This window comes from Macaca fascicularis, chromosome 10 (genome assembly GCF_037993035.2).
Source record: "Macaca fascicularis isolate 582-1 chromosome 10, T2T-MFA8v1.1".
NCBI lineage: Eukaryota > Metazoa > Chordata > Mammalia > Primates > Cercopithecidae > Macaca > Macaca fascicularis.
The window spans coordinates 23605051-23619530 of NC_088384.1; the positions used below are offsets into that span (position 1 = coordinate 23605051).

The 14480-nt window shown below is 40.3% G+C and overlaps 1 protein-coding gene and 1 long non-coding RNA gene across 11 annotated transcripts in view; one reads left to right on the plus strand and one right to left on the minus strand.

The window, feature by feature from the left end:
* TTC28 (tetratricopeptide repeat domain 28) overlaps positions 1–14480 on the plus strand; it is a 727080-nt gene that overhangs the window by 614027 nt on the left and 98573 nt on the right. For all 10 annotated transcript variants that reach the window (XM_005567710.4, XM_045364300.2, XM_015457345.4 and 7 more), the window contains 4 exons: positions 545–654; positions 2762–2891; positions 5437–5655; positions 7600–7765. In XM_005567710.4, the coding sequence (XP_005567767.3) occupies positions 545–654; positions 2762–2891; positions 5437–5655; positions 7600–7765 (625 nt within the window). The remainder of the gene's footprint in view (positions 1–544; positions 655–2761; positions 2892–5436; positions 5656–7599; positions 7766–14480) is intronic.
* LOC141407856 (uncharacterized) lies at positions 12726–13840 on the minus strand. The gene is made up of 2 exons (XR_012418893.1): positions 13722–13840; positions 12726–13652 (listed from the first exon to the last, which is right to left on the minus strand). It is a non-coding gene; the product is annotated as an uncharacterized lncRNA (long non-coding RNA).

Sequence of the window (14480 nt, forward strand, 5' to 3'; positions counted from 1 at the left end):
ATTTTATCTAGCTGTGTTGTTAGTATTCTTTTTTTTTTTTTTTTTTTAAGAGATGGGTCTCACTAAGTTGCCCAGGCTAGATTCTTACTCCTGGGCTTAAGCAGTCCTCCTGCCTCAGTCTCCTGAGTAGCTCTTGTTAACATTCTTTTATAGACACCTGAAGCAAAATTGGGTGGGAGCAGTGGCTATCCCAGCACTTTAGGAGGCCAGGGTGGGTGACTCACTTGAGGTAGGTGGATCAGGAACTGGATACCAGCCTGGGCAACATGGTGAAACCCCATCCCTACCAAAAAATACAAAAGCCAGCTGGGTTGTGGTGGCCTGTGCCTGTAGTCCCAGGTACTCTGGAGGCTGACTGAGGTGGATCACCTGAGCCTGGGGAGGTCAAGGCTGCAGTGAGCCGCCATTGCACTCCAGTCTGGGGAACAGAGTGAGACCCTGTCTCAAAACAAAAACACAAAAGTAAAATGACCCTCCAGGACTCCTTAGGATAGTGGAATTATCCGTCTTCTATGTTTCCTTAAATTTCTCTATCTGGTTTCAGGTTTAAGGTTAGCTGAGCAACTGGGCCGAAGAGAAGATGAGGCAAAAATTCGCCATGGCCTTGGCCTCTCCCTTTGGGCTAGTGGAAACTTGGAGGAGGCCCAACACCAGGTAAGCAGAACCCCTGACTGAAGTGGATTTTTTGTTTCCAGAAGCATGGGAGACCTTAGGATTACTATCCTAGTAGTGATGGCATTTACAAGAGGCACTGACTTCTACCCTTGGGCTAAGGTGTATGATTTCCAGCCTGTACTAGCCCAGAAGTATTTGAACAATCAGTAAAGATTTTTGCTCACTCATGTGATAGATTTCTCAATAATTTCTTAAGAATTCTTGTATTAAGTGCTATTGCTCCCCATTAAACATTAATATGAAATTCATTTCATGACAGAAGGAAAACAAGAATTCATAATTAAATTTCATGTTTCTAGATATATTAATAGATATAACTTCTCTCTTTCCCTCTTTTACAATAAGGCCATATTTCTGCATATATGCAATTAGTTGAAGGAAAGTCCCTTGTCATGCTGGCCCTGGAGAGTAGAAAGATCCCTTGAGTTATGGGCCTCCTCTGTTAGGTTGGAGGAGTAGTGAGATGGCTGCATCTAAGATCACACGCTCATCCAGATAGCGAGCATGTGAGTGGTGACTGCAGAGGACATTGTGCTAGGCAGAGAGGAACAAGGATAAGGACATCGAGACTCCTATCCAGAGGTGCTCACTAGAGTTGAAGCGATGCGACTGAATTTGCACCATAGCATTCTAGAATGTTAGGGTGTTTTACTGTACTTTGAAAATGATTAAAGGCAATGTAAAGGATTAATTCTCTAATTTCCTGGTTATAAAAAGTAAAACCTGTGTTGATCTTGTGATTTGCAATTTTCAAAGTACTTATTATAGCTCAATGAATTTGATCCTTAAAATAACCCTGTGAGGTAGAAACTATCCTCTTTATAGAGAGGAGGAAATTGAGTCTCTGAGTCTTGCCAAAAGTCACACAGCCAATTAGTGGCAGAGTTAGGAACATATTCTCTTACCGCTCTCTGGGTCTATGTCTCTTAGTCTTAGAATTCTGTACTTGATCTTAGCCAAAAGGCTGAGAAGCAAGTAGTCTTAGAATTCTGCTTTTTAAGTTTGGATAAATTTAAAATTTGATACTGAGTTTCCAGCATATAAGTATCAGAGTCATCTTAGACAGTGTGGCATGAGGGGAAAAAAAAAAAAAAGAAAATATCAGAGTCAGAAAGTCTGTAGCCTCACTGATGGAGAAGCCTGTTACAGCATCAGGACAGTGACTCCGTTCGGAATAGCAATTATCTGGTCCTCAGAGTGTCTATGTGAGTGGGCATGGCTGCTTGAAGAGCTTGCCCAGTGATGATCTGACCCTGGGGCACTGAACCATCTGCAAAGAGCTATCATCCTTCAGAGAGTGTGGCGCTCTCTTCCCTTCAGGCTTGTTCATTTCCAGCATGCCTCCACCATACCTGTTCTCACTCCCATCCTTCCTCACCATGAGGCGTGAGGGTGGTGAATTGTGGTTTCCTGATGACAAGAGGAGAGGCTTTTTGTTTTAATAGAAATCAGCACTTGGTGGATTAATATCTGTTTTAATATCTTTAAGACCATAAGTCTATAATTCCTGTCTTTTAGATCCCCTTATTTGTCAAAAATTGATTATATAAACTGTAATTTACTAGGTATGATCTGATGCCTTTTCAGGTCCACAAGGACCTACCTGGTGTCAGGTTCTAACTGAGGTCCAAGGGGAGTCAGTGGGCGAGTGGCAGGTAGCTGGAAAAACACTCGAGGAAGTGTAGACAGTTTCACCATGGCTTTACTGTCTCTGGGCATGAGCAAGCCCGGGCGTGAGCCATGTATACGGCGTTAGCAGGGTAATTATACCTTTTAAAGACAATGGTGGCTGTGATCACATAGGTGGTCACCTAATGCGCCTCACGTGGTGTGGTTACATAACTAGCAGAGTTGTGCGCCTGTGCTCCAAACTCACTGAGTCATGCTGGACTGGATGTCTGCCTTGGCCTGTTCTTGACCACAGCACATCCATTTTCCTTACACCTGGACATAAGACTCTTCCTTTCAGATCTTTAAAAAATATTTAGGGTGTGCACAAAGATATGAGCAAAAGTTGTCTCTAGTCTGTAAACAGCTGGACCTTGGTTTCTGGGGAATGGATGATGTTCTTTCTCCCTCCTTGCAGCTTTATAGGGCATCAGCCTTGTTTGAAACGATCCGACACGAGGCACAGCTGAGCACGGACTACAAACTCTCCCTCTTTGACCTGCAGACATCATCCTACCAGGCCTTGCAGCGGGTGCTCGTCACCTTAGGTGAGAACAGCAGGGGTTACTCCTTGCTTATGTGTGCACTAGCGTGCACGGGTGCACATCCGTGTGTCCAAGTTGTTTAGTGACAGCTGTGAAGAAGCATGGTTTGTTTTAACAACAGATTGTGAAGCCATAACTGTAACCAGTCATTGAACATTCATTCATTTATTCAACAAAGATTAGCAGAGCTGCTACCATGTGCCGAGTGCCTGCCCTGGGGATTACAGTCAAGAAGGCCTGGTTCCTGACCCCAAGAAGCTCTTAGCCTGTGGAGAGACATAAGTCAGTGAGTCCAGTACAGTGCTGATTGGCACTAGGATAAATTCAGATGCTGTGGAAATGAAGTCTCTTTTAAAAAAAAAAAAAAAAGACAAAAAAAGTTTAAATAGAGATGAGGTCTCACTATGTTGCCCAGCCTGGTCTCAAACTCCTAGGCTTAGGCAATCCTCCTGCCTTGGCCTCCCAAAGTGCTGAGATCACAGGTGTGAACCATCACACCCAGCCTAAAACAAAGTCTCTTGTCTGGTGAGTCCAGGAGCCAGAGAAAGTGTCCTTGAGACAGGGATGCTTGAACCAGGTGTGCCCTCCCCAGGTTCCCTCTTAACACTAGCGTGTGGTTCAAGCATCTGACTAAGAGGAAGTACTGGAGAAGACACCTGGCCTCTTCTCTATGTCCTCATCCACACACCTTTCAAGGTTGCTGTCTAATAAATGTTTTTGCCACCTGGGTCTGCCTCCTAGACTTGGCATAGTCAGTGATGATTCTCCCAAGCCTATGTGCCCCATCACACTGGGGCAGCATGCATCTTCTTTCACCCAGGACTTAACTAGTCAGCGAGTCCCTTCCAGCTCCCCTGTCATCTGCCTCTTCCCAGGAGATACTTATTGGAACTAACAAAGGCTTTGAATTTGGATGTTGAGGCCTTTTCGATAACCTGTCTTTTGCTGTATATATAGGAAGGACTCAAATTTCCTCTTGAAAAATGTATCTATTAAATGCATTCATTGCCTGCGATTACAGTTTATTATCTATTATAATCACAGTGTTAAGTCTGTCTAGCACTTAGGGGCCGATTTTCCAATGTGCACAGAAATTGTCCCTGCTGTTCCAGTTAATAACTTAATAGAGTAAAAGGAGACATTTACATACACACATATAAATCTCCACTTGCTTCTGATACCCAAACTGCAGGAAGCAAGGCATCCTTGAAGTGCTGTCACAGCTGCAGCATCTGGTCTGCTTCTGTCTGCTTTCTTTGGACACTGGTTATAGAAACTCTTCCATATTTACATTTATTACAAAAGTAAATCCTCTGCATTGTGTTCCTTCAGCACTTATAAACAATTCCTTTACATTTTTTGTGCTTTCATATTGGTGCATTAGCTTTTAAACTAGATTATAGACCAGTTTCTTAAGGAAAGTGGGATTCAAAATTTGATTAAAAGACAGGAAAAGCTTGAGATAGAGAAGCAATTTTAAAGATATAGAGACCTGAGAGGTTTAAACTCTTTGCCCCTGGGGATAAGGGAAAAAGTGTGTTGGAGCCCAGAATGGAATGAGATATCAGCTCCAACAACACTACTACTACCTGTTATACATGTGGTGATGTAAGTAGGCCTACCAGGCATCTTTTCATGTAGTGCTTCATTTAATCTTCAAACTAGCCCTTTGCAATAGGCAGGACAACTGTTAGCATCCCTCTTCTTGAGACAAGGCCAGTGAAAGGGAAGAGGGCACACCCAGGAGAGGGACTGGCATGCGTAAATGGACGGAAGTATAATCTGGGGAGAAATGGATAAGGCTGGACAATGTTATGCATAGAAGGCCCGCATGGAGGGAGGAGAGAGAGTCAGAAGACGCACAGACACTTTGTGAGGCTGAGGCGGGTAGATCACTTGAGGCCAGGAATTTGAGACCAGCCTGGCCAACGTGGTGAAACCCCATCTCTACTAAAAATACAAAAATTAGCCAGGCATGATGGCACATGCCTGTAATCCCAGCTACTTGGGAGGCTAAGGCAGGAGAATCGCTTGAACCCAGGGGGTCAGAGGTTGCAGTAAACTAAGATTGCATCACTATACTCCAGCCTGGGAGATAGAGTGACACCCTGTCTTAAAAAAAAGAAAAAAAGGACACATAGAGAGCCAAGTGACACCAATAAACCTGGTGTCAGAAGCCAGGCAGGAGGTTAAAAAAAAAAAAAAAAAAAAAAAACAAACCAGGTTAGGGAGCAACTCAGGAAGTGGAGCAGAGATGGCACAGGGCTAAGGACAAGTTCACTGAATTAGATCAGCTCTCTTGTGGCGCTGGCTGCAAGACAGGCGAAGGCCTGATGGCTTAGGGTAGTGTGGAATCAGTCATGCAGGACACTGCACCCACCATCTGAGGCAGGGAATTGAATTCGAAGCAGTGTGACTGAGATTCTGTCACATATTGGAGAGCAGAGGCAGTGAGGTTTCTGCCCAGGATTTGATGGCCGTCCCTGATAGGCCTCTCTAAGTAAGCACACTCACTATGGACCCCTCAGCATATCTCTTTGTCTCCTAGGCCATCATGATGAAGCCCTGGCCGTGGCAGAAAGGGGACGGACAAGGGCATTTGCTGATCTTCTGGTGGAACGACAAACAGGACAACAGGACTCTGACCCCTACTCCCCAGTCACTATTGATCAGATCTTAGAGATGGTTAATGGCCAGAGGGGACTAGTGCTTTACTATTCCCTGGCTGCAGGCTATCTGTATAGCTGGCTGCTTGCTCCTGGGGCAGGTAAGATCTCTTTCTGTGGGAACAGGGCAATTAGAAGACTAGACCTGTAAAAGTCTAATGAATAGAGGTGGAAGAGGTGCATTATCATAGATCATCCTAAGGAACTGATGTCAGATTTTAGCAAAACCTCAGCGGCAGTGGATATGCTGTGGTGGGGCATTCAATTAATAAGACAGCCCAGCTTTCTCATTCCCCCAAGAAATCGCTGCTCATCACTGTTGAATGTGGAAGCATTTATCAAGGAAGACTAAGAGCAGACGAGTTAATTTCACTAGCAGCCCTGTGTGTAGGCAGCTGTTGTTCATTAGCTAATAAAGCGATGACTGCAAGACCTAACGAATTCTTTCTAGATATGGTTTAATAATTGTGACCCTTTGTCATGGCAAAGTTAAAGAGACTAAAATGATAATGGCAACTCTATCACAGGTTATAAATAAGTCCTATGCTTGAAATTTCTGAGTTTAACAGAACCCATTTTTAACCGGTTCTGCTGTAAATCTATTTCAGAAGTAAAAATCTCCTTTGATTAAATCAGCATTAAATGTTCAGGCTGTAACACTTTCACTAAATACAGAAACAGTAATTAGCTGTTAGGGCCATATTTTTTGCATAATAAAATGCTGATGGCTTTACCAAGTTGGAGACACACCAGATCCAATTAGAGTTTATTGACTGGGGAAGTGGATCTTATAATTGGTAATCTTAAAGAATGGGCCTCTTGAATATCTGTAAGCCAATTTCAAAAACTTTAACTGCCAGCGAGAATTGACAAGATTTTCTTGATTATGTTTCTATCCCTTTGATTAAAAAAAAAAAAAAATGATGGCTGGATGACAGCTCCCAGATGCTTTTAGGCTCTGAACATTTGTGCCTATACATTCTATACCTCGGCATTGTTTTTAATAATTTTTTCTCTTTAGTTCCATGTTCTTTATGGGCTTTCCACAAAGAATATTCTTACAGCTGACATTTTTAATGCTAAAGGTTTTAAATTGTGATTTTTACAGTGACTTGGTTAGTAAGCGTTGGCCACAGTGGAATCTTTGTGGATCCCAGCTCCCAGAGTGGCACTGATACTCGTGAGGACACAGTTGATGACTGGGAGGTATCAAACTCCTTCTCTCTGTGGTTGTTACATCTTGGGGACATGATTTGACAGGTGGTATATCTGAATTCCTGTAATAATGAGCCATGTATAATGAGGCTCCTATTGTTTCTTTTTCCATTCCTTTTTGCTCTTAATGAGGCTCTGAAGCTTTCACTGGGGGCGCTAATCCAATCAGAGAGGACTGGCGTTTTCCAGAGCTGACACACCTCATTACCATTTGAGAATATATCCTATTTATTGCCAGAAAACCACTGTGGACTGCCTCAATTTCATGCAGACATCATTTTTTGCTCCTTTAATTCATTAATAACCACTGACCAGTTAGTCTTATTTAAAAATGGTTTAAAATGTTTTTATCTGGCCTTTATACTACATGTTTATTATAATTTGCTTTTGTGAAATGAAAGCACTGTTGGAACACAACTTCCACTTGGCCAATTATATTTTTCTTTGAGATTTCAGTTTGTATAAGGAATATGTCTTGGCGTACTCATGCACTATTCCTGAAAGGAGACTTTCCCTAGTTGGTGCTTCTAAGAAGCATCTGTTTTGAAACACATATGAAGTCATCATAATTCCAGGAGTTTCTGAGACTGTATCTAGAATTCCTTGGTTTCAAACACCACACCTAATGGTAAAAGCTGTGAAAAGGATACTGACCAAAATAGAGAAAGCCCTCTTGAGACCTTGGATTTCAGGATTTTTTCACAGGGTTTGCAGGATGGCATGCTTGTCAAAGAAGTCACATACCATTGGCAGTCCTGTCCCCTGCCTTCAACTTCTCCTTTCCCTGACCCTAATTGTGTATAATGTCAGCTGTGCCTGTTTTGCTTCAGGAATTCTGAAGTTTAATGAACACTACCTGGGTGAGAACACAGTGGAAAACTCAAGTGACTTCCAGGCCAGCAGCAGTGCAACCCTTCCAACAGCAACTGGCTCAGCCCTGGAGCATCACATTGCCAGTGTCCGGGAGGCCCTGGGGGTGGAGTCTCACTACTCAAGGTAGGTAGTAAAACATCCCCAAGCCCATTTTCAGATAAATCTCAGGGTATTATTTTTTGTAAACATTCTATTTGAACTAACAGAAGAAATCTTTCGGAATTCATGTGGTTGTGCTCAGTCTGTTCACAGCTGCTGCAGCAGAAACAAATATGTGTCTCTGGAGTGTAAGCCCCTTAGTGGTCTGTCTTTATTCTTTTTTGGTGATTTTCCATCAGATGGGGAAGGGCCTCATCAGACATGCCCATTCCTCTAAGCAGGATTTGTAAACTGTTTAAACATAAACGTGGCTTTGAATTTAACATACCAGCCAATTAGAACTGAGATTATTTTTTGTTATAAACAAATTATAATGAGTTTGTTTGTACTATAGCTGAACACCTATTTGAGAGAGTAATTTAGTACCAGTGACAGGATATGTGCACAGATCTGTGAGCTGAGGGGTGAGGTGAAAGGAGCTGAACTCTCAAATGTGAAGAATAGATAAGGGAACTGCTTTTTGCAAAGGTTGTAAAAGGTATAAGCTTATGGAAACATTTTATCATAATGATTGACTATTTTACATATGAAAAAATAATTTCCACAAGCACCCTGCTTCTAGGGGAAATCAAAGGAAGAGGGTACCTTAGAGCTGGGTTGTAACCAGATTTCCCAGGCATCTCCGTTCTCCATCCAGTGATTACCAAGAATCCAGAAGATCTGTGTGTCAGAGAATCTGCTGTGTTAGCTTGTATCAGGTCCCAAGAATCTCTGCTCATCTCCTGAATGATTTCATTTGTAATCATGAAAATCCTTAGGTAATTCTGTGATTTATTTAGAGATGCTTCACCCAGATTTCCAAGTATGTGGTGGTTGCTGCCAGCAGCTGGACTGATCTTTGGGATGCTTATTAAGTTGGTGAAGAAAGAGTTAGTTGAAAAATAATTATTGAATAATGTAATGTCAATATTGGAAGGGGCTGTAGTAGTCATCTCGTCCAACCCCTTTATTTAACAGAAGTTAACACTGAAATAGGACTTGCTGACAGCCAAGTTAATGTCAGAGCCAGGATCAAAACAGTCTAGATCTCACCCAGACTTCCAGGCCAGTGCTTGTTCTGTTTCTGATTTTCAAAATTAATATCATATTTTGAGAAAATAGCCAAATATAAGAATTTCATTTCTAGCTTCTGTTTTTATGAAGTAGGAACAGGCTTTAGCCACATGCACACGTGCTTCTCTTATTTATCCTATGACTGCTGTGCATCCTGAAGTATCCCCATCCTTAACAACCCAGGCAACAGTTTGGCAATTACAGGGGTTGACAGGGTGGTAACTCCCAAGAACTTGGAAGTAAGACTGTCCTCTGAGATTGAAATTATAAATGACCATAATGAACTAGGTTAGACATTAGACCAGAGGTATACAAAGCTGCTTCAGCAGACAGAAATTCAGGCCAGTGTGATTAGACTATAACCTGACCAAAGGTATTACATGTCCCAAGTGAGAGTTAGAGGGGCATGATTGGCCAGCAATAGAAACCCAAAAGTAGGAGAGCCAGCAGGGCAGGCTTTGGTAGTGTTCATTTCTAACACTATCAAAAGTAGAGAAAATCTTGGTTTAGGAACACAAAGTCCCATCGAAAAGGCTGACCCCATGGTGGACATGCAGTTGCCATGTTCTCTTAGTCCCCCCACTGTCCCTCCTTCCACAAGTATTTTGAGTGCTCACTCTGTGTAAGGTACTATGCTAGAGATCAAGGATCCTGATGAAAAAGCAGACATAGCCCCTACTATCCCAAAACTGAGGGGCAAGCTCTGAAGTGTGGCCTTCTAAGTTTGAAAACCTGATTGATGTTGCTAACATGCCCAAAGAGGGTTTGCCTCTTGGGAGTGAACTTTCATTAACCAAGCTCAAAGAAAGTTGTACAAACTAGAATGCCAGGTATTATGTACATTCTTTATCTGCAAGTATATTTATATGAGAAACCAAATGATAGTTAGAAAGGTTGACAAGAAGCATGGGACCTGAACAAGGGAAGGCAGGAGAACCATCTGAGAGATCTTGTCCACCAAGGGCTGCTGAAGACCTTTGTGTATACTGCCTGGGGTAACCTTTGGCAGTTTAATTCTCCTCATCCTCTGAGCTCAGTTCAAATATTCCCTCCTTAAGGAAGCCTCTACAACTCCCAACATAGTTTTCCCTACCCCTTATGCCCATTTGTACATTCTCATTATACCCAACATTTTCATGTAAGCACTTACTACAATTTTAATTGAAAGGTTTTGTATACTCTCTTGTTTACTCTTTTTCATTTCTGTGAGAACAGGGGCTATGTCTGCCTTATTCATCAGGATCCCTAATCTTTAGTATAGTACCTTATAGAGTAAGCACTCAAATACTTATGGGAGGAGGGACAGCAGGGATCTAAGAGAGCACGGTGACCACATGTCCACCATGGGGTCAGCCTTGCTGATGGGACTTTGTGTCCCTAAGCCAAGATTCTCCCTCCTTTTGATAGTGTTAGAAATGGGTACTGCCAGAGTCTGCCCTCCTAGATTTCCCTTTTTTGTGTTTCTACTGCTGGCCACCAAGATTCTAAAGGTACTTGAGTGTATGACACCTGCCATTTGAAACCTCTGCATACATGAAGGTGGCCTCTCCCTTCTGGCAATGTGGGGGCCACATCCAAGTCATCTCAGTCTAAACCAAACATTCATGGGGCTCAGCCTGCATGAAAATGTAAATTTTACCTAATTCAAATTTCCAGATATCTAGATTAAAATTCACCAGGAGAAAGAAGAGGATTACCCTTGGTCTCACTCTTCCATGCTCCTCACTGGATGTCATGGTTGAACTTTAAATACCTGTGTCTAAGCAGTTCTTTTCTAAGATGCTGGAGGTTGAGTAATTCTGTTTCCAGGTGCCTTTTGAATTTAAAAATGTCTTTTGAGTTATAGTTCATCTCTTTATCAATGGTAGAGAGACAGGAAAGACTGCAGCTTGCTTGTGTTTCCCATGTTAACCATTTCCCCTCTGCTCTACACAGAGAGCTTACAAGTTCTTATGAGTCCTTAGGATCTCCAGCAGGTTATGTGGCTTGACATTCAGCATCACTTTGTTGGGCTGCCCTCAGTGGCCTAGATCTTCCCCTTAGACTGCTAGAAATAAGGTTTTTCCTATTGCTTCGGAGTAGTCTTGTTAGAGATTTGTTCGTATTTTGTGAGCTTAAACTCATATTGTTGATTATAATATTAAAATTAAACCCTTTATTGGCGTGGTTTGAATTTACGGGAATGGAGTGTTTGTGAGAGCAATTCGTATCTCCTAGTTTCATGAAAACAGTAAGAAAATTTCATTGAAGTATTATTTTTCATCTATAAATTTAGTAAATATTTTTTAAAACCGTAATGCTCAATGAGATTAAGGATGCAGTGAATGACCTGGCTCATATCGTAGGGATATACCTTGATTTTGCATTTCTAAAAACAAATTGCCAATAGTATAAAAAATCTTTTTACATGTTTATGCCCTTTGATCTCAAAATTATTTATTTTAGAAATGGAGCAAAGATCTGTACATACTAGTATCTGTCCTAAGTTTATATATTATAGAAGACATTGAAAACAAACCAAATATACAACAATAATTAAATTACAAATTATTTTATATCTATTCAATATGTTATGTTGCAATTAAAATTATGTTTACAAAGAATTTTAATCAAATAGCCAAATGTTTAATCACATAGACAAAATATTAAGTGAAAAAATAGGATATAGAATTACTGTGTATAGTATAATTTAAATTTTGTCGTACAAAATATGGGTATGAAAAGAAAAATTCTTGGAAAGAGACTAGGCTATATTTTAGTGGTGATTATAAATGAATGGTGGAATTATGGATGCTTGTTATTTTATTTTACAATTAGGCATGTAGTACTTTTAAATGAGAAATAAATAGCCATGAATAAACAATTCTGTCATATCAAAGGGAGAAAGAAAACCTTTTTGTAATTTGGCTTTACAGAGAATAAAACCCCAGTGTCAGAGCCTGTCACCATGATCTAGTGCTAGGAAGGCATTCTGGGTTTATTTTCTATTCTTGTCTCTTGGTGAATACTGTATTTCAACCACTAGGCCTTCTTCTCTGCTCTCTAAATGTACCCTGTAATTTCTGTCTCTCTACTGTAGCTCAGGGGTCTCTGAGCTCTGGATCTGTATATGTAGCTGTCAATAAACATCTATGTCTGGATATCTTCCAGGCATCTCTGGTCTAAAACACCTAAAGCCTAACTCTTTAATGTCCCCATTTCTACTTTAATCTTTATCCTGATTCCTGCACCATCATATAACTAGTTGCTTAAGACCAAAAAAAATGAATCATCATCCATTATTTTCTCTTTCCCTCATTCTAATCAATTTATCTTGCAGATTTGTAGAAATATATTTCTGTAAAATACATTTTGAATGACCTACCAAGACTGAATTATGAAGAAATAAAATATCTAAACAGATCTATAACTAGTGAGAAGATTAAATCAGTAACCAATAACCTCCCAATAAAGAAAAGTTTGGGACTAGATGTATTCACTGGGGAATTCTACCAGACATTTAAGGAAGAATTAACACCAATCCTTTTCAAATTCTTTTTTAAAATTAAAGAGTAAAGAATGTTACTAATTTATTTTATGAGGCCAGAGTTACCATGATGCCAAAATCAGGCAAAGATACCACAAGTAAAACAACTGTAGATCAATATTTATCATAAAAAAATTAATGCAAAAATCCTCAAAAAATACTAGCAAACTGAATTCAATAATACATTAAAAGGATTCTGTACCATGACTGTGTGGGATTTACTCTTGGAATGTAAGGATGGTTCACCTATGAATATCAATCAGCATAATACACCACATTAACAGAATGAAGGACAAAAAACACATGATCATTTGAGTTGATGCAGAAAAGCATTTGACAAAATTTAACACCCTTTCATGATAAAAACCATACTGCAAGATAGTAAAAGGAAATTACCTCAACATAGTGAAGGCCATATATGAAAAATCCACAGCTAACATCATACTAAGGGGCAATAATTTGAAAATATTTCATGTAAGACTAGGAACAAGGCAAGGATGCCTTCTTTTGTCATATCTCCAATACAGTAGTGGAAGTACTAGCCAGAGCAGTTAAATAAGGAAAGGAAATAAATATCTAAATTGAAAAGGAAAGAGTAAAATTATCTGTGTTCAGAGATGACATGATCTTATATGTAGAAAACTCAAAAGATTCTACCAAAAAACTATTAAAGCTAATAAACAAATTTAGTAAATCTGCAGGATATGAAATCAATGAACAAAAATCAAGTGTGTTTCTATACACTAACAGTGAAAAATCTGAAGAGGAAATTCAGAAAACAATCCCACTTACCAAAGCATCAAAAAGAACAAAATACTCAGGAATAAACTTAACCAAGGAAGGGAAAGATCCATATACTGAAAACTACAAACATTTCTGAAAGAAATTAAGACACAAATAAATGGGAAGATATCCTATGATCATGGACTACAAGAGTTAATCCTGTTAAAAAGCATCCATACTATCCAAAGTGATCTACAGATTCAGGGTAATCCCTAGCAAAATCCTAGTGGCAGCTGGGCTCAGTGGCTCACGCCTGTAATACCGGCACTTTCGGAGGCCAAGGCGGGTGGATCGTCTGAATTCAGTCAGGAGTTCCAGACCAGCCTGGCCAACATGGTGAAACCTCATCTCTACTAAATATGCAAAATTAGCTGGGCTTGGTGGCGCATGCCTGTAATCCCAGCTACTCAGGAGGCTAAAGGGGGAGAATCCCTTGAACCCAGGAGGCAGAGGTTGCAGTGAGCCAAGATCACGTCACTGCACTCCAACCTAGGCAATAGAGTGAGGCTCCATCTGAAAAAGAAAAAAACCTAGTGGCATACGTCACTGCACTCCAACCTAGGCAATAGAGTGAGGCTCCATCTGAAAAAGAAAAAAACCTAGTGGCATACTTTCACAGAAATAGAAAAAAATTCTAAAATTTATTTGGAATCTCAGAGGACCCCACATAGCTAAGGCAATCTTAAGGAAAAAAAAATAAAGCTGGAGGCATCATACTTCCTGATTTCAAAATATTATTACAATTAGCGGGGTGTGGTGGCATGCGCCTGTAATCCCAGCTACTTGGGGGGATGAGGCGTGAGAATCGCTTGAAGCTGGAAGGAAGAGGTTGCAGTGAGCCAAGATCGTGCCACTGCACTCCAGCCTGGGCAACAGAGACTTTATCTCCAAAAAATATATATGTCCATATATATGCACATATATATGTATTTATGTATGTCCATCTTATATATAATTGTATTATATAAATATATATGTACATATGTGTATTTCTTTGTTACAGTTTTCAAAACAATATGATACTGATATAAAGACAAACATATAAACCAATGAAATAGAATGAATAGCCCAGAAATAAACCCTTATGTGTATGTCAAATGATCTTCCACAAAGGCAACACAATGGGGAGAGAACAATTTCGTCAATAAATGGTGTTAGGAAAAGTGGATATCCACATGCAAAAGGAAAAACATTGGACCCTTATTTATACAACATACAAAAATTAACTCAAAATGGATTAAAGACCTAAACATAAGACCTGAAAGTATAAAACTCCTAGAAGAAAACATAGAGGAAAAGCTACTTGACATTGAACTT